Source organism: Mytilus trossulus, chromosome 2, assembly GCF_036588685.1.
Source record: "Mytilus trossulus isolate FHL-02 chromosome 2, PNRI_Mtr1.1.1.hap1, whole genome shotgun sequence".
NCBI classification, from domain to species: Eukaryota; Metazoa; Mollusca; class Bivalvia; order Mytilida; family Mytilidae; genus Mytilus; species Mytilus trossulus.
The window spans coordinates 62,329,797-62,346,898 of record NC_086374.1 but is presented as its reverse complement, the minus strand read 5'-3'; the positions used below and the strand labels follow the sequence as shown (position 1 = coordinate 62,346,898).

Below are 17,102 nucleotides of genomic sequence, written 5' to 3'. Positions count from 1 at the left end.
AGACTCCTGACCTAGGACATGCACATACAGAATATGGCGGGATTAAATATGTTTATAGCAGGTGCAAAACACTCATCCTAACCTAAAACAATAGTGTAACAATCTGACATAAGAACAGACTCAAATTATTAAAAAAAAAAAGGATCAACTCATCACATGAATACAAATTAAAAGGCATCTTACAATAACAGAGTGGACGTGAGAAACAATATACTAACAACAGAAAGACAGATGTAAGAGTACTCGCAGTTACTGACTGCTTGTTCTAAGCCAATAACAACTAACAAAACAAATTCGTGAATCTAAGACTAAATTACTATCATCCAACATCCAATGAATTTAGTCTAAAAACGTCATAAATAGAATACATGATGATCTTGTGTATATTATAGGTATCATTTCAATGACGTGTCATTATGCTCTTTTTATTTGTCTGTTTATTTTTAACCTTTACATTTTTGTCAATATTTTGTAAATATTATTTTGACGTGGCACGGTACTTATACATTTTTGTACAATTGTCTATTGATTTCGCTCATGTTCGTTGTCTATATGCCATTTTGTTTTTCTTGGTTGGAAAAGTTGTTTATTATATAGTGATTAACATTATAAAATAGTGTTGACTGCTGTACCCTAATGTTAGACATTTTTACCTATTATGTCCGTTTATATTGCACCTTGTTGCAAAATATAATGTCAAAGTAAACGACTGTCATACAAATAAGAGGCTTAGCCAGCTACAAACCCTGTTTAGTCTACCATTTCCTACATAAGGCAATGTCCTGTACCAAGTCAAAAATATGACTGTTGTTATAAAAAGGTTTCATGCGTTTGGGCTTAACATTTTGCCATCTGTTTAGAGACTTTCCGTTTTCAATTTTTAAGTTATATAAAAGTCACCATATTATCGCAGTTTGGTTTTGTTGAGTTTTTGTTTTTTTTTGGACGTCCGATTTCTCAAATTAACGGATGGTCTATGAAGAAACCCAACGTATTTCGGATTCAAATTTAGTAAATAACTTTTAAAAGACACGAAATACCGAACAGAACAGTAATACATAGTTATTACAATATCGACAAAAGAAAAATTGACTAGAAACGTCTTCATCACAATTAAACTGCATGTACCCAGGTGAATATTTACAATTCAAAAAAGTTTTACTTTTTAAAATGTGTTATGATAGCCAATGAGAAAACCTTACCTTTCGGCTTTTAACAATGGGAAATTATGCATACATTAGAATAAGCCATTAAAAGGTTTACAAATGACAAAATGTAAAACAATTCAAACGCTAATATGGATTCATTGCAACATATTAGTGGATAGAAAATGTAATATCACAAAAATACTGAACTCAGAGGAAAATCTAATCGGAAAGTCCATTATGACATGGCAAAATCAAATGACAAAACGCATCAAAAACGAATGGACAAGAACTATCAGTCCTGACTTAATACAGACATGTTAAATTGTAGAAATGGTGGATTGAACCTGGTTTCTTAGCGCTTTACCTCTCAGTTGTACGACAGTCGCACAAAATTTAATAATATTGATAATGATGCGTGAACAAAACAAACAGACACAATAGGTAAAAATGTCACAAATAAAGGTAAAAAGTATAATTCGGTAGTTCACATTCGTGAAAAGGGAACGGGATTGTAGTAACGACATAAGGGACATATCCGATATCATATATATAACAGATATTCCATATCGGTCAATCAACTCGTGATGGCGTCCGTAAAATTTGCGTAGTGATGATTTCAGCTTCCCAATTCACAATTAGGAAGCTGAAATCATCTCGTTAGTCGTAAAGTTTTGTTTTCAACCGACCCTCATAGTCAATTTCTAAATATAAATCCTAATCAAGTGGCAAAATCAAGAGCTCAAACACATCAAACGAAGTAATAATTCAATCTTTTGGAAAACCAACAAACGGGAAAAACCTACGGTATGTCTGCACAAAAATGCGTATGCAACTTGGATTTCACGTTAAAAATGTTTAGAGTAGGATTTGTTTGGCTTAAAAGTAATTGGTTTTTTTTTGTACTTTCAGGTGGACTGTAAAAGAGGAAATCAACATTTCAAGATTTAATAAGGTCTTAAAGTCCTCTGTTCAAAGACTTAAACATGTTATAACAGATCTCTGAAAAGATGTTAATATTTTTTATGTCATTTAATTCTATATAACACTTGTTCACTTGTTAGATAGATGATCATTCTATAATATATATATATATATATATACACAGCCATAATGTATATACAGTAAATGATATACATTGTATTTGTTTTGAATAGAATATATAAAACCAAACATGGAACAAAATCACTGAATTCGATTATATGTTGTACCTTTTTTATATGATCATAAACTGGTCTCACGGGGGGAAGAATCAGTGTGATATAAACTTATCAGGGTGAATATGAAAATTTCAGAGACGGGTACCTGTGGAAAAATCTACCCCTTTATTTCATTCATTTCTTTCAAATGTTTTTTTTTTATGTACAAACGATTAGTGATTGAAGACTGTTTGGGGTCTGGCGGAACGTATGACATAAATCAAATACAAATCAAGTCTCCTAACCTACATCTTCCTCCACAAAGAAAAAGAACGTGTTGCCATGTATTCCAATGTTTGGAAAAAACGGTTAGAAATAACAAGACAAGAAGGTGAGCTGCAAAGTTTACTAATATCTACTAGTATATAAGATGTATATATAAAAGGGAATTCCATATCGTCTGTACCATTCTGGATGGACCTATCTAGTAAACACTCGCTGTAAAATATAAGTATTACTTGTTTAAGAAATTAAGTGATGTACAATGAAAAGTAATGTGTTATCAACGAAACTTCACAAGTTTTTATGGTTCAACAAAAGTTTCTTAAATACGGTTCATCTAGTATCTTTTGAAAAAATAAATAGATTATTATTTTTAAACAAGACGCACAACAAAAACGGAGATTTATTTCTTTTTCACGTGACTTATTTTTTCGTTACACTTTTTATGTTTTCTAGTCTCGTTTCCATAAAAAATATGGTGTAAAAGGAAATTATCGCTGCATTATACAGTGCTCTAGCTAGAAATCAAAAGGGGCAGGGTGCCAGTGCAGGGCAGGTCACTTTTTATGATAAGAAAAGGCACTGCTATTTTTTTTTTGTCTGTTTTTGTGTGTATCACGAGTTACGAATCTCTTTTTTTTAATTTATAAATCATGCTACAGATTTGCCTACGAGTAATATAAATATTAAGCTATATCGAACTATACCTTTCTTTGGGCGTAACCAACTCCCGCCTCCAATTCTTCTACCATATGTCAACCAATATTTACTACTTCCTGGCCAATATCCTCCATATCCGCCGTATCCTCCATATCCGCCGTATCCTCCCATCATTCCTCCGTATCCACTCATTCCTCCGTATCCATCCATTCCTCCGTATCCGCCCATTCCACCGTATCCGCCCATTCCACCGTATCCACCCATTCCTCCGTATCCGCCCATTCCACCGTATCCGCCCATCATTCCTCCGTATCCACCCATTCCTCCGTATCCGCCTTTTCCATCGTATCCGCCCATTCCACCGTATCCACCCATTCCTCCGTATCCGCCCATTCCACCGTATCCGCCCATCATTCCTCCGTATCCACCCATCATTCTTCCGTAACCACCCATTCCACCATATCCGCCCATTCCACCATATCTACCCATTCCTCCGTATCCACCCATTCCTCCGTATCCCATTCCGCTGGATCCATATCTCATGCCTCCATACATCATTCGTCTATATCCACCATATCCCATTCCCCCGTATCCGCCGCCCATTCCTCCGTGTCCACCCATCCCTCCGTATCCACCGCCCATTCCACCGTATCCACCGCCATAGCCACCATACCATCCTCCACCTTTACAAAATTTAAGACAATTTTAATTATGGTTGAAATTATCTAAGTAAACTTATAGTGAAACATAATCTCAAATTATTTTTAAATATTAAAAGTATAAAAACGATATTTAATATGCATAATAGCAAACTTCTTTTAAAATTAATAAGTTAGATTAAGTCTAATTGTAATAAAATCTATAATTTAGTTCCTTTTAATGAAACAAATGTCCAGATACAAGCGAAAAATATATAATATATCCCTTCTCTTCCAATTTTTAAACTGTAAATAAGAATTAATATTCATAAAGTTTCTCTTCAGATCACATATCTGGCTTTTGTTTTTGTCTGGTTTCTGTCTCGTTAACATATAACCAAATATCTTTGGTTATTTTGCACTCCCTTACCAAATATCAGAACTCAATTTTTATCCACATGCTCTGTTTATAAACAATACACAAAAGGAATAGCAATTTGCTCTTTTAACAATTTTACAGATAGCAGATTGTTGTTTTTTCTTAAAAATGACTATTTCGTCGTCATATATTGTTAATCTGATCTTTTGGAGTTTTATTCAGGGAAATATAAGTTATATGTCTTTCAACAGTTTAAATGTTAGTTGATGTTTAACAAAACTCAAAAGAAGTGCTGTTTAATAGATATAGGAAGATGTGGTGTGAGTGCCAATGAGACAACTCTCCATCCAAATAACAATTTAAAAAGTAAACCTTTATAGGTTAAAGTACGGCCTTCAACACGGAGTCTTTGCTCACACCGAACAACAAGCTATAAAAGGCCCCAAAATTACTAGTGTAAAACCATTCAAACGGGAAAACCAACGGTCTAATCGGTAGGCTATAAGCAGTATTGCTTTCGGAATAAAGTATTATTACATTGTCGTTAAGCATGTTTAAAAATGTGATAAATTGATGTATCAAAACTAGAATATTTGGTATAAGGCCCTTTTGAAAAAATGAATTTATAAAGTTAAAGTAAAGAAAAAGACACATAATTCAAGGAACAAATTAACTCAATTGTAGCCCTTGAAAATCCTGTCATAAAAATAGCATTAGGAGTTCAATAAATAATCTATTATATACATGTATTCATTATATTATACCTTAGATATAGGAAGATGTGGTGTGAGTGCCAATGAGACAAATCTCCATCCAAATAACAATTTAAAAAGTAAACCATTATAGGTTAAAGTACGGTCTTCAACACGGAGCCTTGGCTCACACCGAACAACAAGCTATAAAGGCCCCCAAAATTACTAGTGTAAAACCATTCAAACGGGAAAACCAACGGTCTAGTCTATATAAACAAAACGAGAAACGAGAAACACGTATATATTACATTAACAAACGACAACTACTGTACATCAGATTCCTGACTTAGGACAGGTGCAAACATTTGCAGCGGGATTAAACGTTTTAATGGATCCAAACCTTCTCCCTTTTTCTGAAACAATAGCATAACATCACAACATAGAAAAACATATGATAAAATATCAATTGGCAGACTTAACTCAATCAAAAAACGTATGATTACACAATGAACGAATAAATTTGATCTGCGATATCTGAATACAAATGCACAGTTAATAAAATATTAGAGACAAACATTCATGACCAAAAAGCTAACAAACAAATGCAAAGCTTGTTTGTATATTTATAATTAAAATGATTTAAAAATACAGACTTTACTTGGGGAAATATATCTTAAGTTATTGGATATCGCCAATTAAAAATATATAAATAGCTGATTTATGTCGTTTACCCAGAGAGCACATATGATCTATAACAAGCATATAAAACAGGGGAGGAAAGAGTGAATTACATATGATTTTTTGACAACACGGGAATAAGGCGTATAAGTTAACATGTTTACCCAATTTTCCATAATTAGCAGCTGCAACAGCTATGGTGATTAGAAGAATTACCAGCTTCATATTTATCTGTAAACAGAAGAAATACATAACCTTTAGTAAAGAAATACAAACCACAACATTGAATAAAAAAATAGTTTATTACCCAATGCATCACAACAAATAGATTGTACCTTTTCTCAACCTGTTCCAACGGTTATATCGAAAGTTCTATTATTGTTTGTATTTCAAAATTGCTATGACGTTGATTTCATGTTCACTGAGTTTGATAGGACACGTGTCAATCAAACACAGTTATCAGAATCGCGTGAAATCTTACCTTAAGAAATATTCTATTATAGTCGTGTTGTTTTTAATCAAAACTTCCTATGGTATTATTTACGCTTTGTTTTGTATTCTTACATTGAAATGACGAGTCAAACAAATTAAAACTAGAATATAGGAACTTCTTCGGTTAACTTCCGGTCAATCCAAAGTTAAGAAGTTTAAAGAATCTCAAGCCTGCCCTTTTTGGTATGTTATAAAAAAAACATTTATGATTTAATAAACCAGACGTGCATAGAAGAGGGACGAAAGACACCAAAGGGACAGTCAAACTCGTAAATCTAAAACAAACTGACAACGCCATGGCTAAAAATGAAAAAGACAAACAGAAAAACAATAGTACACATGACACAACATAGAAAACTAAAGAATAAACAACATAGTTTTCTTTACTAGATTCATCCGTGATGTTCGAAATAAGAACCAGTGGTAGGCGTCGTTAGAGTGTATTGAAAACCAAAAATTCCAAAAACAATTATTCTAATTCTGGCTTCCGTCATTTACGTCTAAAGATGAAAAACCGTGGTGTTTTGAAAGATTTTTACATTTCTTTTATTAAAAAAACAGAGTTAAAGTAAATAACCGCATCAATTATATTTCATGTCACAATAAATGAGTGACATTAAAATTACAATTTGATTTGTAATACACCCATCTAGCATACAACATACAGCTTAATCACATACTATTCGAAAGCACACCGTCTGTACTATCTCTTTAGCCCGGTCGGAAAATATTTGTATAGTGCAGTTTCTGTCAAATTACAATGAAAAGTCCAGGGCAGACAATTTATTATTTTACAAGATGTCAGCAATTTACATATTCTGTCTTCTGAATTATAAAACTGTGTATTGAAGGATGAAAATATGTGAGAACAGTAACGCCATTTTCCAGAAAAGTCAGTGCAAATGATAAAAATGCGCGAAAACCGAACTTTTGTCTGTGATACAAATGTTATTCACCAAATCATCTTCCCAAACAGAGCATTTTTTATTTCAATGTTTTCTTCAGCTACATGTTATAAATAAATAAAGTTGATGAATAAAAACTCGAATATAAATGTATTTGAACCGCTTTAATTTTGATTTAATTTGCAATGGTTTGCATTCATATTTCAATGTAAATGTGCAACATAATACTTTTATTTGAGGCATTTGAAAAATCAAAGCGCTATTGTAGTACATCATCTGTCAAGCGATATTTTCAAATTGTCATATTGACGATAGTGCATGTAAAAATCAAGAATGTCAATGACTAAAATTGATTTTTTTATTCTAAAAAAAAGTAAATATTTAGGAGAACTGAAATTTTTGGTTGAGTCTATCTATTTTACAATTGGTGTTATGTTATCTAAACTTAAAAATCATATAAGTAGATATGCATTTTGTACTAGGCCCTTTGTTGTTCATCTGACAGCGATTTTGTTTTTTAATTTCACAATTTATTTTCCCTTTTTTTTTTTCTCTTTTGGTTTCTAATGATACGAAGATTTCACAGCAATGATAAGTAACATTTATTGATATGAAAACAAATCGTACAAAATGGTTTGTATAAGTGTAAACAACATGCATGGGTTAAATCAATCTCACTAAAATTCAAATCTATCACGACTTGCCTGATCTTATATCTTATGAGGATAAAAAAAAATCAGTTTAGTATTTTTGTTTTTTTTACTTTTTCCCTTTAAAAAACTCCTTAAATGCAATTTTAAACTTTAAAAAAGATAAACGGATGATCATTTGACCAAGGCGAAAAAGTGGGACAGACCAACAACATTCCTTAAAACACTTCACCGAAATGTTGAACACTACATAAACCCATTGGTGATCGCAATTTCTTTGGAAGGGTATCCATTTTTCAACATTATATATATATATATATATTCAGTCACACTGATAAAGCAACTAATAAAGAATATAAAAAAGAATAAAATTGTCATTGAAAAACAAATAATACAAACAGTTGTCATTCGTATATTGAACCAAAATAACCTTCGTAATGTCTTTCGACATCAAAAAACTATTATTCACTAAATATATCTTCCTTAAAAATGTGCCTTAAGTACTTCCATTACTCTTTATAAAATGTGGTAAATCTTTTTCTGTCGATATTTTCATTATTATCTAGATAAAAACAAATCCCTATTTACAGATAGTGGTGTTATTGGGCAACTGTAAAAGCGTTATTAGGAGGCTTCATCCTGACTGATATCATATCAATCTCAGATTAAGATGATTATAAAAAAATCCATTGGCCTTAAAAAGAATAAATCGGTTATATTTTTGACATATATATATATATATTCAAATCTTTAAAAAAAAATACTATTTTCTGTAAAGGTTGGACAATCAAGTTTAGTCTTACTTTGATTTGGCATTATGATATTTTGCATTGTAAGGTTTAGATAATTTTTAGAAAAAGTATATCATTCAAGAACCAGAAAACAGCATATTTTTTTAATTCTAGCAAAATTTGGGGCAAAAATTGCACCGTACGAATAATTGACAACCGGGCTAAATTAAGAATAGAGGTTATAAGCTTCCGAATGACATATGATATAGCCGTATGTTAGGTTGATGAATTTAAGCTGTTAGATAAGCGTTCTTTTGAAAACTGTATAACATTGACTATTATGCTGACCCTCTATTGATAAATATATTTTGGAAATTGAATTAAAGCTTGTGTATAACTAATTACTAGGTTATAACCAGAAATAAGTTTATAAAACCTTAGCAGTTTATAATTTATTCTTTCTTGCTGTCTTTAAAAATTCAAACATTTTAAAATTTTCTAAATTATAATTATCTAAAGAACCTTACCATCTATATGTAGATACTGTTCCCAGGAAAGTTGGTGTTGTAACTACAGTTCAGTGCCATATTTATATCCTTTATAAAAAGGAAATATACTTTGAATTACGCAACTAAATTTGACATAAAATTAGTTTACACAAGTTTTCACAAGTTTTAATGACTTATAACAATACTAGTGGACTATTCTTACAATACAGTTCATGTTTAATAAGATTTATTTAATGTTCATAGACCACAACATCTGATGAAATTATATAAATTTGATTGAAAACCTGTTTTGGGGAATAACTAATTTTTAATTTTGTGTAATGTTTGAAACAATCGCTATTTTTTGTTTCTTTGACAATATAACATTTTTTGATTTCCTTATTCCTTTTAATTCATTTTTAAATAATTTTTTTTAATTTCGTTTGACAACATAAAATTCAATACAAATTGATTTTTAAATTCTATGAATTCTATTCTGTCGATACCTGTATCTTGGCATTGCACAAGGTCATGTTATTTCTTGACTGTTTGTGACGTCTTTACACTAAATCTATAAGATGGTGGATGTTTGCTAATTGAGAATTTTGTGTTAAATGCATGATTTCTTTACATTAGTTCTTAGTGGATTTGAACTAGCTGTCAGTAATTGCGACTACTCTCATATCAATACTTGGTGTGTTTTTGTTGTTGGTATGAACATTCCCCGGCCACGTCCACTCCGTATGATTTTTAGATGTAGTTCTATTTTTATCCGTCTGATGAGTTGAGCCTTTTCGACTATGTTTTATAGTTCGTTTTTATGTTGTGCTATTACACCAATGACCACAGGTTAGGGGCAGGTTGGGATCATGCTAACATGTTTAACCCCGTCACTTTCTGTATGTATGTGACTGTCCCTAGTCGGGAACCTGTAATTCATTGGTTGTCGTTTGTTGATGTGTAACATATTTGTTTTTCGTTAAATTTTTTTACATAAATTAGGCCGTTAGTTTTCTCGTTGAATTGTTTTACATTTGTCATTTCGGGGCCTTTTATAGTTTACTATGCAGTACGGACTTTGCTGATTGTTAAAGGTCGTATGATGACCTAGAGTTGATAATTTCTGTGAATTTGGACTTTTGTGGAGAATTTTCTAATTGACAATCATACCACATCTTTTATACACATTCAGTTTCATGTAATTGGTAGAAAAAGAGTACCATATGACCAAATAATATTTTGCAAAAAGTACCTACTAAGAGAGTGTGTATGTTGTTGATGAAACTCATTTAAGTTTGTATTTACTATGTATTTCAGAGAATGATTTACTGAACGACTTTCTTCTCATGGTGACAGAAAGACAAATTATTCTCACAATAAAAAAAAAATACATTTTTTTTTAAGAAAATCTAGATTCAAAACTAAAGTGTGACTTTTGAAGAAAGGAAAAGGATGTTGTTTGATTGACATTATTTGTTTGCGTTCAATTGCATGGAAGATATTTGTGATACTTTATTGGTTTTATTAATTTGGTTAAATCCAGTAGTTTGATGACCATCAACAATCAATACATTACAATTTGGCGACGAGGATAATCGAGGATAACAGAAGATGGCAGAAGCACGTCCAATATTGTCTGATGTTGGTTTAATTCCATTTTTTGACGTTGGCAATGACATTAATTCGTTGGGACAAAGATGGACACGCTGGCTTCGATCTTTTAATTTGTATGCAACAGGTAAAGGAGTTGTAGAGGCACAACAGAAAAAAGCATTATTGTTACACAGTGCGGGAATGGAAGTACAAGATGTGTATTATACCCTGGTGGAACGAGACCCGGGTGAACATGAAACAGTGTACGAAGTTACTGTAGAAATTTTGAACAATCACTTTACACCGCAAGTAAATAACTCTTTTCAAAGGAACCAATTCCGGGCAATGGAACAAAAACCCCAAGAAACAATTGAACAATATATAACCAGGTTACGACAAAAGGTAATTTATTGCAATTTTGGTAATGTAGACGAAGCTATTTGCGACCAAGTAATAGACAAATGTAGTTCAAAGAGATTGAGAAGAAAATTATTAGAAAGGCACAATGTTACCTTACATCAATTGCGTGAAACGGCACAGGCAATGGAAGCTGCAGAGAAACAGGCAACTTCGATAGAACAACCAATTGAATCTGTCAACAAAGTTTCAACTTATGCAAGTAAGAAACAAAATCAAAATAAATCAGAGTTTAAACAAATATCATGCTACGCATGTGGGTTTTCTGGACATTACAAAACAGACCCAAAATGCCCAGCAAAAGGGAAGAAATGCAGATTATGTCAAAATGAAGGACATTTTGAAAAATGTTGCAAGTCGAAGAAAAAAAATTCAAAGAATCACTATTCAAGAAAAACAAATGTGCGACATGTTGAGTCTGCAGATGATACATGCAGTGAACCAGATTACGATAACGAAGATGATGATTATGCATTTACAGTACATGGGAATCAAGGCAAAGTCAGCAAATTTACAGTTAATGTTGGAGGTATAGATGTTCCTGTGGTGATTGATTCTGGTGCAACTGTAAACATTATAGATAGGACACTTTGGGAACACTTAAAGAAGAATAAGATTAAGTGTGAGTCTAAGACATCGTCTAAGAATTTGTACGCTTATGGTAGTAATAAGCCACTTACTATAGCAGGCAGTTTTAATACAAATGTTTGTGTGAACGACCGCTGTGTTTCAGCTGATTTTTTCGTGATTGAGGAAGACGGCCAGGCATTACTTGGACATAAGACGTCAATAGAACTTGGTGTATTGAAAATAGAGACAAATGTTAACACAGTGACAGATAATGTGGTGAAAACTAACTATACAAGTAAATTTCCAAAGGTATTTTCAGGTGTGGGAAAATTAGTAGACTTTCAATTGAAAATTCCTATAGACAAAAGCATTCAACCTGTAATTCAGCCATTACGTCGTATACCGTATCATTTGCGAGGAAAGTTAGAAGAAAAACTGAATGAACTTGTAGAACAGGACATTATTGAAGCTGTTAATGGGCCAAGTCAGTGGACATCGCCAATTGTGGTTGTACCAAAGAAAAATGGTGATATACGCATATGTGTTGACATGAGGCGCGCAAATTTAGCAGTCATGCGTGAAAGATATCCAATTCCGACTGTAGATGAGGTAATTCAAGATTTGAATCAAAGTAAAGTCTTCTCAAAGTTAGATATTAAACTTGCGTACCATCAAATTGAACTGACAGCAGAGTCCAGACAGATAACTTGCTTCATGACACATAAAGGAATATTCCGATATAAAAGGCTCATGTTTGGAATAAACTGCGCCCCAGAGATGTATAACAAAGTAATGAGTCAGGTATTTCAAGGACTTGAAGGAGTAAGAAACATTTTTGATGATGTTGTTGTGTATGGCTCTACTTCTAATGAGCATAATGAGAGACTCGATGCTGTTCTTCAAAGATTAGAGGAAAGAGGACTGACACTTAATATTGACAAGTGTAACTTCAACATGGCAAACATTGAGTTTATGGGTCACATGTTATCAGAACATGGGATTGGTGTGTCTCAGTCTAAAGTTGAAGCAATTGTAAATGCTAGAAGGCCAGAATCAGTTTCTGAGATCAGGAGTTTTCTAGGGTTAGTTAATTTTGTGGGTCGTTTCATACCAAATCTAGCAACTGTAGCAGAACCACTACACCGCTTGCTCCACAAAGAGACAAAATTTCAATGGGGACCAGAACAAAATGATTCTTTCGAAAAATTGAAAAAAGGTCTGGTGGATGCGTCTAATTTAAGCTATTTCAGCTTAAAAGCGAAAACTCAAGTAATTGCAGATGCCAGCCCTGTAGGCTTAGGTGCTGTTCTAGTACAGAGACAGAATGACGAGTACAAAGTCATATGCTATGCAAGCAGAAGTCTCACAACTATCGAAAGGAAGTATTCACAAACTGAAAAAGAGGCGTTGGGGTTAGTATGGGCCTGTGAAAGGTTCCACATGTATTTACTGGGTCATGATTTTGAGTTGCTAACAGATCATCGTCCATTGGAATTTATATTCTCGCCTAAGTCTAAACCATGTGCTCGAGTTGAAAGGTGGATGCTTAGAATGCAACCTTTTAAATATGTTGTGAAATATATTACAGGATCACAGAATATTGCAGATTCTCTATCAAGGTTATTAGTGGTACCGAAAAATGAATCAAAACAAGGAGAAATAAATCAAGCTGAGGAGAATATACGTTTTGTTGCATCTGAATCTACACCAAACGCTGTAAAGATTGAAGATGTGGATAAAATGTCACTTAATGACAAAGAATTACAAAATATTAGAAATTGTTTGTTAAATGGAAGATGGCAAGATTTGCTAAACAAACAGTATTTAACAGTGAAACAGGAACTTAGTTCTATAGGTCATATTGTTCTTCGTGGAACAAGACTTATTATACCGACTGAATTGAGGAATCAGATACTGAAGTAAGGACATGAGTGACATCCTGGAATTGTTTTAATGAAACAAAGATTAAGATCAAAAGTTTGGTGGCCAAACATGGACAAGAGTATTGAAGAGTATTGTAAGTCTTGTTATGGGTGCCAGCTTGTCGCAAACCCAGAGAAACCAGAACCGATGATACGAACGTCACTTCCGTCTAAACCGTGGGAACAGATATCAGCAGATTTTTTAGGACCGTTACCGTCTGGAGAATATCTATTTACCGTTGTTGACTACTATTCAAGATGGTTGGAAGTGACAATTATGAGTAAAAGTACAAGCGCAGATCGTGTAATTGATGCTCTGGACAAAATGTTTACTATACATGGTTTACCTATTTCAATCGCAACTGACAATGGACCTCAATTTATTAGTGACACTTTTAAAACATATTTGGATCAAAATGGTATAGTGCATAGAAGAATTACACCCTTATGGCCAGCTGCCAACGGGGAAATAGAGCGTCAGAACCGTTCATTGCTAAAGCGCATGCGTATTGCAAATGATGAGAAAAAGAACTTGAGTACTGAAATACAAACGTATTTGAAGATGTACAGGTCAACACCTCATTGTACTACAGGTGTAAGCCCAGCTGAATTGTTATTTAATAGAACGCTTCGCACAAAACTACCTGATATTCAGATCCGTTCACATGACGACACTGAAGTGCGTGACCGAGATAGTCAAAGGAAGGAGAAAGGAAAAGTATATGCGGACACAAGAAGGAATGCGACAACAAATGATTTGAAAGCAGGAGATTCTGTTTTAGTGAAACAAAATAGAGGAAATAAATTGTCTACAACCTTCAATCCGAAACCATTCACACTGCTAGAAAAGCATGGAAATAGTGTTGTTGTTCAAAATGATGATGGTGATACATATAAGAGAAATGTCACACATATCAAAAGATTCATTGAAAGGAAATCTAGTGAAAATCAAAATGTCAATAGTGAAAATGTCAATAGTGAAAATCAAAATGTCAATAGTGAAAATCAAAATGTCAGAAGTGAAAATCAAAATGTCAATAGTGAAAATCAAAATGTCAATAGTGAAAATCAAAATGTCTATAGTGAAAATCAAAATGTCTATAGTGAAGTTCAAAATCAAAATATATCTAGTGAAAATCAAAATGTGTTAAAAGGAAATCAGAATGGTGGAATTAATGATAAAGCTCCCTCTAACAAATTGATGAAATCCGTCCCAAGTCTAGAGCCGTCCAAACCGACTAGACCAACTCGTGACCGGAAACTACCATCCAGATACAAAGATTTTGTTTTAAGCAATTGAGACAATTGTCTACTTGAGTTTATAGACAGTTAATTGAGATGACAATTTTTATTGTTTTTTGTTAAATCAAATTCTAGTCAAGAATTTAGTATTATGAACTTTAAAGTATTTTCATACATTTACAGTATTTAACTTGATACTCAGGTTAATCATGTTAATTTTGATTTTTTATAAAAGACAAACTTTACATTTTCAATAAAATTTTTGCTGGTTAAGTTTTGAAAGATTACTTAAAAGCTGAAGAGAATTTAGAAATTCAAAGAAAAGGGAATAAAGATTTTTTTTAGTAAAAGGGGAGAAATGTAATATCTGTATAAATATTCATTTTGGTGTTTAACCATATTAACCTTTTTGGTTATTAGCTATACTTGTGTAACCGGATGTTGTTAGCTTGTCTGATGTGAACAATAAATGTGATACTTTATTGGTTTTATTAATTTGGTTAAATCCAGTAGTTTGATGACCATCAACAATCAATACATTACAATATTCACTGCTCGACGCCGTGTATCGTCGTTCATATTTAACGATGTCAGCATGTAAAAAAACGATAAACGTATTGGGTTTTATTGGAATTCTCGATGTCAAAGAGCTGGTCGTCCCTTTACTAAAAAACAGTTCATCGGAAAATACCAAGACCTATATATTCTGTATCAACATCACACATACTTCATGATGGTCTCGCGAAGTTTTACTTGCTGATGCTGCTTATCGTCATATGTACGTGTTATGATATTTTTCAATTTGTCTTTGTATAGTATTACCGTATTTCTTTTACTATTATAGATATAGGAAGATGTGGTATGAGTACCAATGAGAAAACTCTTCATCCAAGTCACAATTTATAAAAGTAAACTGTTATAGGTCAAGGTATGGTCTCCAACACGGAGCATGGCTCACACCGAACAGCAAGCTATAAAGGGCCAAAAAATACTGTAAAACCGTTCTAACGGGAAAACTAACGGTCTAATCTATATAAAAAACGAGATATTCTTATGAACCATATAAACAAACGACAACCACTGAACATCAGATTCCTGACTTAGGTCAAGTTCAGACAATTGCAGTGGGATTAAACGTTTTAATGGTTCTAAACCTTCTCCCTTTTCTGAAACAGTAGACATCACAACATAGAAAGACACAATTAGTCAATTTTTGTATCCATTTGACGTGGCTCGTTACTTATACATCCTGTCATTGTGTTAGTGTATTATGATTAATTAGTGTATTCTTTTCTTTCGATTTTGCTAATGTTCTTTTTCTGTATGCCTTTTTTTTTTTTTTTTTAATTTCCAACAAATATATGACTTTCATGAATTATTTCGATTCTTATAGGACAATTACGGTCATTCAAAATCTGAAGCGAGGGTGGGTATGCTGTTTGTGTGGCTGTTACTCTTTTTCTCCCTGTAAGATAAAGCTAAAATATTCTCATAAATCTGTAGCTTGTATTATTTTTTTTGGTAATTAACCGCTTGAAAATCTGTTTGATTCTTTTAATTCTCAAACCCAACATTTACCATTTTTAATTTACACGTTTTTCTCGTAAGCTATCGTCAAATCCAAAATTGACATGTCGTTACTAAGAAGCCGCCATGTTGACTTACTGAAATCAGTAAATATGCGAATAATCCAAGAAAAAAAGCAACTTAAACAAAACATACCTCAAAAATCCATGTTAATACAATATACGAATTTCGATTGTTCACGTAACGGAAAAAACTTCAGCTCTAGTGTTTTCAATTGTATGACGTTATGTTTTTAAATGCGGTAAAAGTTTTAAAGGACTTTCGCGGAATTTTATTTTTATTTTTATTTTGTTGATTTCTCCGAGCTATTTTGTATCCGAATAAGGATATCATTTCTGCAACCTTTTCCGATAGCAATTTTTAAAACAATAAAATCGGCAAAGCGTTGACAATTAGGTTCCAATACATGTGGATTTACGTTGGAAGTATATTATACCATCCATTATTATCAATATCTCTGAGTCTGCGCTAAGTAAAGATATATCGAGAATGTTATCCCTGTGTCGTTTACAAAGCTAAAGAAGCACGTCATATCAGAATTGTTTCTATATATATGTTGTGTACAAGATGTAAGTTTGTACAAATTATAATTTGTACAGAGTTTTTGTACAAGTTCTAAATTTTTTTACACATACCTTCTTGCACCAGGTGATACAGGTTTATCTTCTAAAATGTACTAGTTTAATGTTTTAAATTCAAATGTATATACTTCAACCTAACATTTAGTGCTAGTCACCTTGTCCTCAAACTGAAAATGAGGATACCTGGATGGGTTAAATTCTAATTTTATTTTTCTCCTTATACTAAATTCAAAGACATAAAAAGTCTTTTTGTGGTCTTGTAATGTTTTTTGTATCAATGCTCAGTATGAGACTGTATGATGAAGATGTGA

The 17,102-nt window shown here is 32.7% G+C and overlaps 1 protein-coding gene across 1 annotated transcript; it reads right to left on the bottom strand.

Moving 5' to 3' along the window:
- Nucleotides 1-3,217: 3,217 nt before the first annotated feature.
- On the bottom strand, nucleotides 3,218-5,838 carry LOC134705925 (uncharacterized). The gene is made up of 2 exons (XM_063564640.1): nucleotides 5,778-5,838; nucleotides 3,218-3,909 (listed from the first exon to the last, which is right to left on the bottom strand). Exons 1-2 carry the CDS (start codon nucleotides 5,836-5,838, stop codon nucleotides 3,218-3,220), a joined length of 753 nt encoding a protein of 250 aa, XP_063420710.1.
- Nucleotides 5,839-17,102: the final 11,264 nt, after the last annotated feature.